Source organism: Globicephala melas, chromosome 15 (assembly GCF_963455315.2).
Source record: "Globicephala melas chromosome 15, mGloMel1.2, whole genome shotgun sequence".
Lineage (NCBI taxonomy): Eukaryota > Metazoa > Chordata > Mammalia > Artiodactyla > Delphinidae > Globicephala > Globicephala melas.
Window position 1 is genome coordinate 41,657,318 of NC_083328.1, and position 13,148 is coordinate 41,670,465.

At 37.3% G+C, this 13,148-nt stretch overlaps 1 protein-coding gene across 2 annotated transcripts in view; it reads left to right on the forward strand.

Annotated features, from left to right (window-relative positions):
* The window catches only part of XRN2 (5'-3' exoribonuclease 2), an 80,017-nt gene that overhangs the window by 36,459 nt on the left and 30,410 nt on the right, over positions 1 to 13,148 (forward strand). For both annotated transcript variants that reach the window (XM_030872480.2, XM_030872481.2), the window contains 8 exons: positions 956 to 1,074; positions 4,220 to 4,355; positions 5,607 to 5,714; positions 5,813 to 5,902; positions 7,053 to 7,125; positions 11,176 to 11,259; positions 12,310 to 12,407; positions 13,060 to 13,139. In XM_030872480.2, coding sequence (XP_030728340.1) covers positions 956 to 1,074; positions 4,220 to 4,355; positions 5,607 to 5,714; positions 5,813 to 5,902; positions 7,053 to 7,125; positions 11,176 to 11,259; positions 12,310 to 12,407; positions 13,060 to 13,139 — 788 coding nt within the window. The remainder of the gene's footprint in view (positions 1 to 955; positions 1,075 to 4,219; positions 4,356 to 5,606; positions 5,715 to 5,812; positions 5,903 to 7,052; positions 7,126 to 11,175; positions 11,260 to 12,309; positions 12,408 to 13,059; positions 13,140 to 13,148) is intronic.

Sequence of the window (13,148 nt, forward strand, 5' to 3'; positions counted from 1 at the left end):
AAATATAATTTTGCTTTGTTGTAACAAACTTTCTTAGCCTGTGGTATGAACTGCCTTTATGCTAATTATAGTATCAACAAAATAGCCTCCTGAGCTCTCAATTTAAAAAATTCAATTTACTCAAACTATCTAATATATTGTGAATAATAGAACAAAACCTTTACTATGAAAACCTTTTTTGCCACTTGTGTTTTTGGTCATTTAACATAAAACTAAAGTTGCAGAAGACTTTAATTTTTTAGTTAAAATTAAAATACTGTAGGGTGTGCCTATCTTCGTTGAGTTAAGTACAAAGGGAAGAGATAATACTGAATTTAAAGTGGTATCCAAGTCTTTGAAATACTAATAAGATGTGCATTTTTCTAAGATGACCAATAGATTTTTATTTGTACATTGAATTTTAAAATAGTGTATGTAAAATAATTTAACAGTTATCTGGCAGAGCCTTATTACTAAACTGTTGCTTTCCAGAGTGGTTATACTAGGTTGAACACATACCATTTAACTTTATTTTCACCCGCTTGACTATTTTATGTATTACTAATTTATTTATTTATCTTTTTCCCCCTTTACCGTTTTGCTGTTTGATTGGTGGAAAGTGATCGTGAATTCATAAGATCAGCGAATCACCAAAGAAAATAAATATTTAAGTATTAATTTTTTAAATTTATAAAATTAAATTTTTCTTTTTTCTTCTGAAGCAGTTTTTACCCTAAGAATGTTCAGATTCTTTTGAGTTTAAGCATAGGAAGCTTGGTACCATATTACTCTTTTTTGGGGAAGTGCAATAGGCCAAGATCAGTCTTTGTGCTTTCTAAATACGTTTACTAATATCTATTTAACAGCCTTAAAAAATGTATTACCGTGAAGCATGGTGGTAGTAGCAGTTGGATGTAACTTCTTATGTGAAATGAATAATTAAGTCCTTCCTCTCTAATGTCATAATTGCCTGCAGAGTCCTTCAGTGTCTCCTAATGCGAGTTTCACTTCTGATGGCTCCCCATCTCCGAGAGGAGGAATTAAGCGAAAAGTGGAAGACAGTGACAGTGAACCTGAGCCAGAGGATAACGTCAGGTGAAGCCATTTTTTGGTAGCACTTTGTTAGCAAATTGCTGAAATAGAGGCGGTCTAATTAATGCTATTAGCTCAGAGCAGCAGTGCCTTCAGATGCTTGCCTGTGATCTTTTTATCCACAAGTAATTAATGTGGAGGGTTAGAATAGTCAGTAAATTCCAGTGAGATGTGTAAGCTATAGCTGTTAAACCTAAGTATCTAGATTAGTATGCAGGTTTTCGTCCTCCAAGCCACTTTTCCCTCTGAGAGCGGGCGCTAGATGGACTGGGCATGAGGTGTTTAGCTCTGACTGTGTGATCTGAAGGTCACTGCGTGGAGATTGCATTTTCAAGCTGCTTAACCCAGAAAGTTCAGTTACACTTGGATACTTGATATGGTTTGCTTTAATCTTCTTAGTTGAAAAGTTTCTTCCTCAAGATGAAATATGTAGAACTTATTTGGTTAAGAAATAAATATGTATATTTTTAAAAAAACACAGACTTGTATATGCATAGTTATATTTCATGACAGAGAAGTTTCCCTGTAGCTGTATACTTAACATTTATTTTATTTTTTAAAAAATTTATTTATTTTTGGCTGCGTTGGGTCTTCGTTGCTGCACGTGGGCTTTCTCTAGTTGTGGTGAGTGGGGACTACTCTTCGTTGCGGTGTGCAGGCTTCTCACTGAGGTGGCTTCTCTTTGTTGCAGAGCACGGGCTCTAGGCCCATGGGCTTCAGTAGTTGTGGCACACAGGCTTCAGTAGTTTTGGCTCGTGGGCTCTAGAGCTCAGGCTCAGCAGTTGGGGCACATGGGCTTAGTTGCTCCATGGCATGTGGGATCTTCCCGGACCAGGGCTCGAACCCGAGTCCCCTGCATTGGCAGGCGGATTCTTAACCACTGTGCCACCAGGGAAGTCCCATACTTAACATTTGTAATGGGAAACTTTGATTCTTTAATTTGTCCAGAAGTTGGAGATCATCATATAATAAGATTAACAGCCTCTCCTGTAATTAAATCTAGGTTTCAATCCTGGGCTCCAAGTGCAAAAGGCCAACAGTCTTAATAAATGTAACTCATTAAGAATTTAGCAAAAATGATATAGTTCAGAGTTAAGTAAACAATGGTGGTCCATATCTCGTGCTTCTTATATAGGATGTGGGTGGTGTGTTTATAATTAGAAATGTTCTTTGATGTTAGATTCTAATATCTGTGATGACTGGTCATCGAACATTTACCTGACCTGAGTTTTTATCCTCTGCTTCTATAACAGTGGATTTCCTCTTAGAGTATCTTTTGTTTTACTCTGAGGTCATCATGATCAATACTAGCTTAATAGTAAACTTGATTTATTTAGTACTTTATTATTTAATTCAGGTGCTGGGGATAATCAAGGTAGAAATGCTTCTCAAGAAATGCTTGGGATTCTTAGCATTTATTTTGTTCATATTTTCTGTAAAATGGTGATAATCCACATCATGGATAGAGGATAGTTCTCCTGATTGATGTTCTGTGAATCCTTTGTGTATGCGGGAAATTAAAATTGGTAATATGTGCGGGTTTCCCCCAGTATCCGAAAGTGGATGGGGCCTATGAAATCTTTCAGAGCCGAAACGGCGTAAAGAAGGAGTTACCTTAGGTCACGTCTTGCTGCACAAAATAAATGGAGATAAAGCCCAGATGCTCACAGACACAGCTCACAGCTCTGGCGGCAGATGCTAAGACGCTGAGTGTGATTCCTGGGGAAGGGGCTGGCGGGGCCACTCCTTCTGGGGTGCACGCTGAAAACAAATGTGCTAAACGAGATTCCCATTTTCTGCCTTTTTTTTTTTTTTAAGCGAAATCTCTGCATTTCTTTCTATTAGAGAAAACAGGTATTAATGAGAGTCTTTTGTAAAAGCAAAGTGGTGTAAAGTGAACTTTTGAAAAGCAGGGCATACCTGTATTCTGAAACATGACTGCAGTTAATTTGTAAGCTCTGGCACATGGTAGAAAATGGCCTTACTGTAGAATCATCTTGGTGTTCTTGATCTGTGCTAATTAAAAAAATTTTTTTTTGGCTTCTTTGTGTTCCTTTAAGAAGATGTTTTCATCTCTTGGAGAATGAGAAATGAGTACTTTGTGGTTCTTCACGTTGTATTTTCCAGTGATTAATGATAACTTAGTGAATTAATTGACCTGCTTCTAAGTTTTACCGGAATATACATACATACATACATACGTGTGTACATGTGCATGCGTGTCCTTCCCTTCAACTCTTAGCTCAAAGAGGCCCAAGCATAGGGAGAGTAGGTTAGTTATACATATAATTTCTGCCTGGTTTCTAGATTATTCTTTTATAAATCACTTTTTACCTTTAAAAGAATTACCCATGCAAGTCTTTTTTTTTTAAGTAATTTAATTGACTTTCTCTGTATAGTTTAAATATATTTTAACAAACTGAGGAACTTGAACTATATAAAAATATCTTCAGCAAATTTTAAAGTGTAGCTTTAGGGACTTCCCTGGTGGCGCAGTGGTTAAGAATCCGCCTGCCAGTGCAGGGGACATGGGTTCGATCCCTGGCTTGGGAAGATCCCATATGCCGCGGAGCAGCTAAGTCTGTGCACAACTACTGAGCCTGCGCTCTAGAGCCCAAGAGCCACAACAACTGAGCCCACATGCCGCAACTACTGAAGCCTGCGAGCTCTAGAGCCTGTGCTCCGCAACAAGAGAAGCCACCGCAATGAGAAGCTCACGCGTCGCAACTAGAGAAAGTTCGCGCGCAGCACCGAAGACCCAATGCAGCCAAAAAGTTAATTTAAAAAAAAAAATGTAGTTTTAGAATTATTCCACAGTCAAAAAGCATGTAAAACAGTATGAAAATTCGAGCAAACAAGTGTTCTGTATCTACTTTAGCATAAGTGATTATTCTTTTTTTAAATGTAGTTTTATAATGCTCTTACTGGAATCAGTGTTTGAGTTTTTGATGTTTAACTCTCTTTAAGTTGGTAATAAATCCTGTGAAAGCGGACTTTTTAGAAATAGTTAAATGAAACCGTGTTTGTTAGCATTACTGTTTAACTCATTTACATTTCACCTGGACATTAAATATAAATTGATTTGGTGATAAACAGGTAGACAGTTACCATATTAATTCAGCATACACTGGCTTTGCCTGGTTTGTAGGTTATGGGAAGCTGGTTGGAAACAGCGGTACTACAAAAACAAATTTGATGTTGATGCAGCTGATGAGAAATTCCGACGTAAAGTTGTGCAGTCTTACGTTGAAGGACTCTGCTGGGTTCTTCGATATTATTACCAGGTACAAAGAGAATATTTTCCTCTAAACCTCTAGTTAGTCATTTTAGGAACATAATTTCTATAATAATGTGTATTATTGAGCTGTATTCTGAGATTAAACCTAGACTTCTTTTTAAGCTTCCTATTTAGAAATTCATTACTTTGAATAATATTTGTTTCTAAAGCTCCTTAGGTGTTAATATATAAACAAAGCTATTTTTTTGCTGTGTCAAAAGATTTCAACACCAGGGAGTATGGTTGAGTATACTTTGTCTTTCAAATGACTAAAGTGTAGTGTTTTTTTAATTGGAATAAAAAAATAAGTGAGGAACTAATAGATAGTCACTAAATGACTGAACAAAGGACAAAGCCTGGAAAATACTATTAAGAATTAGAAAGGAATTTGAATGATACCGTTTCCTCTGTATAAGGTAGTGATGTTACTTGAAGTGCTTTCTAATTGGAGTCATCTGTATCTGACTTAAAGCCTTTGATAATTGGGATGTCAGATTGATGAGAGGTTAGGTAGACATGGGGATTGTAACACAGATAGTTAATATCTGGTTTTGTGCTCGGAGGTGAAGCAAGTTCAGTTTGGTGTGATCTGAAATTAGTAAGTAGAAAGTAATTTAATGTGCTGAGTATCAACTATAAAATATTTTAATTTCATGTTTTACTCCTACCAGGATTTTAATTCACCAGGCACAGAGTGAAAACATATATCAGGGAGACTTCTTTTTTCTATGAGTATAACTTGTTTCCGTTTTGATGGGCTTACTTAAATATTTTTATAATGAAGATAAAGTTTTCCCTGAAAATATAGGGAATAGTAAGATGAAGCTTTTGCCTGTTTTACTCTCAATCACAGTGATGTCCCTTCTTCACCTGTAGGCTCAGTAAGTGTCAGCTGCAGCTGCTCTTCATTTTATTTGATGATGGCAGCTCTAGAGTTGAAAGAAATGCCACCAAACACATTATAAGGATAAAAATCTTCACCAAATTGTGTTTGTGAATATAAAGTTTGGTATTAACTACTGATTATTAAAGGTGTTTTGCAGTATTTTTTAAATCAAGGGGCCATTGATACGAAGTAAAAAGTTCAGATTTAATCAAAATAACTTAGGACTCATGGAAAAACTTAATGCATGGAATATATACTAGAAGTCGTGCTTTATAAATAGAATATATAGGTTAACAGTCTAATTTTTATTTGTTTTTTTCTGTGTATATCATTAACATAGATTTTTGGGTTTGCTGTTTTTAATGATTGCAGGGTTGTGCGTCCTGGAAGTGGTATTATCCATTCCATTATGCACCATTCGCTTCAGACTTTGAAGGTATTGCAGATATGGCTTCTGATTTTGAGAAGGGTACCAAACCGGTAAGCTTAACTATTTAGAGCCATAAAATTTATAGAATTTTGGCTTAGATAAAAATTGTGTGTTGTATGCTAAAGTTTTTTTTTTTTCTTTTTTACAGTTTAAACCACTGGAACAACTTATGGGGGTTTTTCCAGCTGCAAGTGGTAACTTTCTACCTCCATCATGGCGGAAGCTCATGAGTGATCCCGTGAGTCTTTTAGTATTTTGAGTGTGTTGGTAACTGGATTTTTGTCGTACATTTTACCAACATTAGCCACAATTCGTCTTGCATCTCATAGTTAAGAGAGCGAAGTGCAGGAAAAAAAGTAATAGTATTTGAGTTCCGTATATTTTTCACCACTTTATTCTTTTTCTGCTTTCCTTGGCCATCAGGACCCAACTTAGTAAAAAAAAAAATCATTTGTGTTTGGGAGAAATTCTTAGAACAGTTTTTTTATTCTCAGCCTACCTGTAAGCTATTATTTTTGGTTGTTCCAGCCTGTGTGGTGGCTGCTAGAGCTAAGGCTGGCCCGCTTGAAATCCCCTCCCAGCTGGTTTTGTGGGCGAGTAGTGAGACCCAGCTGGGAGGTGGGGTAAGTAAGCTCTTCACTCTACACTGGGTCCACAGCTGTCTGCTTTAAAATTCCTCTATAATTATGCCTTTTTTCCCCTCTTTTAAAATATAATTGTTGGGGCTTCCCTGCTGGCGCAGTGGTTAAGAATCTGCCTGCCAATGCAGGGTACATGGGTTCGAGCCCTGGTCCAGGAAGATCCCACATGCCATGGAGCAACAAAGCCCGTGTGCCACAACTACCGAGCCTGTGCTCTAGAGCCCGTGCTCCGCAACAAGAGGAGCCACCGCAGTGAGAAGCCCGTACACTGCAAAGAAGAGTAGCCTCTGCTCGCCGCAACTAGAGAAAGCCCGTGTGCAGCAACGAAGACCCAACACAGCCAAAAATAAATAAATTTATTAGTTAATTCTGTTTCACTAGACCTGCAATTTAAAGAATACTTTTTTTTTTTTTTTTGTGGTACGCGGGCCTCTCACTGTTGTGGCCTCTCCCGTTGCGGAGCACAGGCTCCGGACGCGCAGGCTCAGCAGCCATGGCTCACGGGCCCAGCCGCTCCGCAGCATGTGGGATCTTCCCGGACCAGGGCACGAACCCGTGTCCCCTGCATCGGCAGGCGGACTCTCAACCACTGCGCCACCAGGAAAGCCCAAGGCATACCATTTTTAAAAGGAAAGGATGCTCATTTCCTTATCAGGCATGATAACGTGATCAAATGTTATGTCCAATTCTTTGTAACAGAAATATGTGACTTCACTTTTTGAATCTTTACTTGTCTTCCTGGTATAGGATTCTAGTATAATTGACTTCTACCCAGAAGATTTTGCTGTTGATTTGAATGGGAAGAAGTATGCATGGCAAGGTAAAATTTAGACATTATTCCTTTTCGTTAAAATAATTTTCTCTTGGTAAAGCTGTGCACAAACGTGATTTATGGGATGAAAGAATTTCTATATTTTGCCATCCAAACTGGGATTAGCAATGATTGATATTTTAATAGTCACACTGTGGTAAACAATAAATGGGTTGAAATACATTAATCATATTTTTTATCTCCTTTGTGATTAATTAACGGGACTTGGGACTTGCTCCTTTCAGTCACTGACGCCTTGTGAGGTTGCTGAGCAATGTAGAAACATGAGAGTGTCCATGTGGAGATTTACTTACACTCTGTGGAAACTTTTGAAAAATGTATTAGAAATTTAGTTTACATACTTAACATTAATCATACTTAGTTTATTTCTTATTTATGTGTATATTATTTTCTCATTCCATTCTTTTCACAGACTTTGTAGAAAGGATGGCAGTAAAAATTAGTACTAAATGTAAGGTGATATTTCCCACTCAAAAAATGTGTGATGACAGTAAAACACAAGAATGCCTCTCACACAGTAAGCCAATTGTTGTTTCACACCAAAGTCCCTTTCAGCAAATCATTTTAACCTCTTCTTCCACCATATATTTTTCTAGAATGAGAAGCATGTTTGGTAATACCATGCTTTCATTCTTTTTCCCTGATTATTCTCTGGGGGTACAGAGACCAGTAAAATAACTCAAAGAGAACTGTGGAGGAAAAGGGGAATAAATAATAATTTACCAATTGAAATAATTATGAGATTTTAGGGTTGACTTTTGATTTATGTAGTAACAGGAATTTCATATTACTTTAACAGAATGATAGTGGGAAATGCAACCCGTTGATTGGGGCTGTGCAAGTGTTGTACTCTGTGGGCATATTGTGTTATAGGTAAAAAGATTGGGGACTTAGGTTGTTTTTGAAGATGCTTTGTAGAGGAGTCACATAGAGGGAGAGGAGGCATAGGAGAACAGGAAGTAGTAAAGTAAAAATAAGTAAAGTTATTTATGTAAGTGTTCGTTAAATGAATAAGTAAGTATATAAACATGCAGATGACTTGCTGACTATCATTGTAGTATAAATTGTCTAGAGGAAAAGTAAGGCAGTGCACATCAGTTAGTTTCTCCACACCCTTGCCAATATTTATTTGGTTTTTTGATAGTAGCCATCTGGATGGGTGTGAAGTGGTATCTCACTGTGGTTTTGATTTTTCATTTCCCTAATGATTAATTATGTTGATCATTTCTTTTTGCATGTGCTTATTAGCTATTTATGTATCTTGTTTTGGAAAATTGTCTTTTCAGGTCCTTTGCCCGTTTTTGAATTGGGTTTTTGTTGTTTTATTATAGGTGTACTTTATATATTATTGATTTTGATGAAGTCCAATTTTTGTTGGACTATTTTGTTGTTGTTGCCTTTGCTTTTGGTGTCTAAGAAATCACTGCCAAATCCAGTGTCACGAAGCTTGCTCCCTACATTTTCTTCTAAGAGTTTTATAGTTCTGGCTCTTACATTTAGGACATTCAGCCATTTTGAGTTAATTTTTGTATGTGGTGTAATGTAAGGGTCCAACTTCATTGTTTTGCATGTGGATATCCATTTTCCCACCACCGGTTGTTGGAGAGACTGCCCTTTCCCCTCTGAGTGGTCTTGGCACCCTTGTTGAAAATCATTTGAGTGCATATGCTGGTTTATTTCTGGGCTGTTTATTCCATTGGTCAGAATGTCTGTCTTATGCCAGCACCATACTGTTTTAATTACTGTAGCTTTGTAGTCAGTTTTGAAATCAGGAGATGTGAGTCCTCCAACTTTATTTTTCTTTTTAAAGATTCTTTTGGCTGTCTGGGGTCCCTTAAGATTCCAGATGAATTTTAGCATGGGTTTAAACTCAGACCTTTAATATTTTTATATTTTATATAAATATTTTCATTTATTAGACTCTGTAGCAAGAACATACCTTTCTTGAGGTAAAATTTACTACTGTTAGGAGATGTAGTTTTTTCTCCATACATATCTTTAAATCGTATGGAAAGTAATGATAATACTTAGTTAAGTTCTTGCCTAAGTTGAGTACATCTTAAAGTGATAGATGATAAAATGTATCTGGGTATTTTTCCAACATTTATTGACCATGTGTACTTACAATTATTATATATAATAATATAGCGTAGGGCTTCCCTGATTCCGCAGCGGTTGAGAATCTGCCTGCTAATGCAGGGGACATGGGTTTGAGCCCTGGTCTGGGAGGATCCCACATGCTGCGGAGCAACTAGGCCCGTGAGCCACAACTACTGAGCCTGCGCGTCTGGAGCCTGTGCTCCGCAGCAAGAGAGGCCGCGATAGTGAGAGGCCCGCGCACCGCGATGAAGAGTGGCCCCTGCTTGCCACAACTAGAGAAAGCCCTCGCACAGAAACGAAGACCCAACACAGCAAAAATAAATTAATTAATTAATAAATTCCTACCCCCAACATCTTTTTTTAAAAAAATAATAATATAGCATAGATATTTCGAATGCTGTGTATTTTATATATGAACAGAGAATTTAAGTAATTTGATCAGAGTCACACAGTGTCAGAACTAAGATCTGAACCCAGAGAGTGACCACTGTGTTTAACTAAATATTACCACTATTTGGGCTGCCTCTGGGCTGTTGAGAGGTTTAAATGAACCAAAGCATGTAACATAGGAAATAGGTGCTCAGAAAAAAATAGCTGCTGCTACTCTCATTTTTACTATCAACTCATTCTCAAGCACTACCACTGTCACACCTGGGTGTAAGGCGTTCCTTCCTCCCTTGGCCAGTAGGGCTCATTTGTTACTTGTTAACCATATGGCTGTCATTAGCACTGCAAGTTGCTTACTGTTTGGAATTAGCTTCTGGAGTTGATATTGTAGGAAAGTCTTTCTGATAATTTGTTTAGATCCTAAATCTAGTAGGTAGAAAATGAAAGCTAGATAATGTTGTAGTTTTTCATGTTATAACTTTTGTTAAGTGAATGACTAATTACCACTTGAACAACTTTCTAGGTTTTTTCCATCTAAGTGTTTACCAGTTTTTTAGGCCCCATAAAATTCACACTAGAAGTTAGTATTCTCAACTAGGTATTCTCCTTACTTGTAGTACAATTGAAGACGTTTCCTAACTTTGAAAATATGGTAGCTAAATAATTAATGACAACTTTGGAAACCTTTCATTTCTCATCATTTTAAAGGGAAAATATCACAAATACAGCAGTTTTGAGTGGGAGTAGTTTCAAAATTATTTAGCTTTATTTAACATTTCTCTTTGCTATTTATCTTAAAATTTTTATTTGGCCAAAATACTATTTTTACTGTATACAGCAGCACTTATTATGCTTCAATAACTTCGTATATTTTTCTAGTAATAGATATCGTATTACTGGTGTGCTTCTTTGAAGATTATGCACATGGGTCCAGATAAAGCAATGATTTCAATTCTAGCACACTCCAGGGGACAATTTTCAACCTGAAAATAATCATCTGTTCTACCCGCCCCTAAAATTTAAGCAAACAAGTGTCTAAAATTTTTGTGTGTGTAAGTTAATTATTAGGTCTTAAAATATAACAGAATATTATGCAATTTTAGAGCTGCAGGAGTCATTTCAAGTATTCTAGTTAAACAGAACTTCTGAGTATTTTTGTTGAATGATCTCTGTACAAAAGAAGAAACCAAGGTCCTAAAAAGATGAAAGGATGAACCCAAGCCTTTGGGAGATTGACTGGTTTGCCCGAGGGCATCTAGTAAGGAGGGCGAGAACAGAGAGAGGCTGGTGTCTAGGTGGCCACTTGTTCATTTAATTAAAAAATTTTATTATCACAGAGTTAAGATCAAACATGGTTTTCCATATGAGCCACTTTAAGGGTGGGGAATTTGGAATTTTTTCTTCTACATTTGAATTTTGGCTAAAGATTAGAGTTCAGTTCCCAAATGTTTTTATATTAGCAGGGATATTCTACTAGAAATGTTCATTTGGACCAGTTGGAATTTAGGTGACCCTAATAGCTGGGCGGTTGGTGTGCCTTTATGTCCCCAGGTGTGGCTCTGTTGCCGTTCGTGGATGAGCGAAGACTGCGAGCTGCCCTGGAAGAGGTGTACCCGGACCTCACCCCCGAAGAGAGTAAGGCCGACGCCCCACTCAGTCAGCAGTGAGTCTGTGGGACACAGACTTCACGTTTCCTTATAAAATTAGACCTTTTGGGCTTCCCTGGTGGCGCAGTTGTTGAGAGTCCGCCTGCCGATGCAGGGGACACGGGTTCGTGCCCAGTCTGGGAAGATCCCACATGCAGCGGAGTGGCTGGGCCGGTGAGCCATGGCTGCTGAGCCTGCGCGTCCGGAGCCTGTGCTCCGCAGCAGGAGAGGCCACGGCAGTGAGAGGCCCGTGTACCGCAAAAAAAAAAGAAAATATTAGACCTTTTTTTTTCATTTGTGAATTTTTCACAAAGGGGGCAAAATCACTGATTTTACTTCTTTGTAACAAAAGTTAAATTTGTTTCTTAAAATTTATTACCTGTAAATTGAATAGTAATTAAATGAAACTTTTAAGTTATAAGTATTAGATTTCCTCCATCTCCCTTCTTCCCTTCCTCCTCCCCTACCCCCCAAATAACAATAACTTTGCTTGAAGGTTGAGTCAAAAGCATTTGCTCTCAGAGTGTTAACTTGAAATGTTATTTTTCACAAAAAGTAGGATTTTGTCATTAATACTGACAGTTAAAATATTGGGAAAATTGCAAGGCTGGGCTCAATTGGAAAATTTATTTAATACCAGTGTAACAAACCTATAGAAATAATATCTCCATTAACCATCCTTAGGATAATTTTTGTTCTCAGATGATAAAATTAGTGTTTTCTCAGGGAATGTTTGTTTCTTATAATAAGAAATTGAGTTCTGTATAAATAAGAAAACTTTGACCCTTATCTTGCAATCCCATAATGATTCAGGTATATTTTAGTAATTTTTTTGATAGTCATTGATTTTTGAAACCTTATCATCAAAGTTTTTTTTTCTTCTGCAGAGACATATCACCTATTTAGACCTATTGTTAAATTATTTTTCACAGACTTTAAGTTTTTAAAATTTAGATGCATCTTTTAATTTTGTTGTCATAAAAATTGCTCTTGCAGATACAATGGTTTGATCTTTATTCTTTTCCTACTTTCCCCCCAGCTAGAAGAAACAGTCTTGGAGGTGATGTCTTATTTGTGGGGAAGCATCACCCACTGCACGACTTCCTTTTAGAGCTGTACAAGACAGGTTCCACAGAGGTACAGTCTCCCTTCCAACATGAAGTGTTTTTAAACAGTATATTTATTTGGTTAATTAATCAGGAATACCTAGTTAATTAATCAGGAATACCCTTTTTAAATTTGGTAAAATATAAACATGATTTACCATTTCAAGCATTTTTAAGTGTATAATTCTGTGGCATTAAGACCATGTACAAAGTTGTGCAACTACCACCAACTGTCCGTTTCCAGAACTTCATCTTCCCCATCAGAAGCTCTGTACCCATTAAACAACATTAAACACTGCCTCTCCATCCTCCCCTCCTCCCAGCCTCTGGTAACCTCTCTTCTTCTTTCTGACTCTATGAATTTGTCTAATCTTGATACCTCACGCAAGTCGCATCATACAGTAGTATTTGTCCTCTTGTGTCTGGCTCACTTGGCTTAGCATAATTTTTCAAGGTTCAGCCATCTTGTGTTAGAATTTCCTTCCTTTTATGGTTGAATAATATTCCATTGTGTGTATACGCTACATTTTGTTTATCCACTCATCTGTTGATGGGAACTTCAGTGGTTTCCACCTTTTAGCTGTTAGGAATGTTACTCCTGTGAACGTTGACGAACAAGCATATGTTTTAGTCCCTGCTTTCCAGTCTTTTGGGTGTATAATCAGGGCTGTGTTTTTCCACAGTCAGTGGATGTACCACCTGAACTATGCCATGGGATTCAAGGAAAGTTTTCTTTGGATGAAGAAGCCATTCTTCCAGATCAGTAAGTATT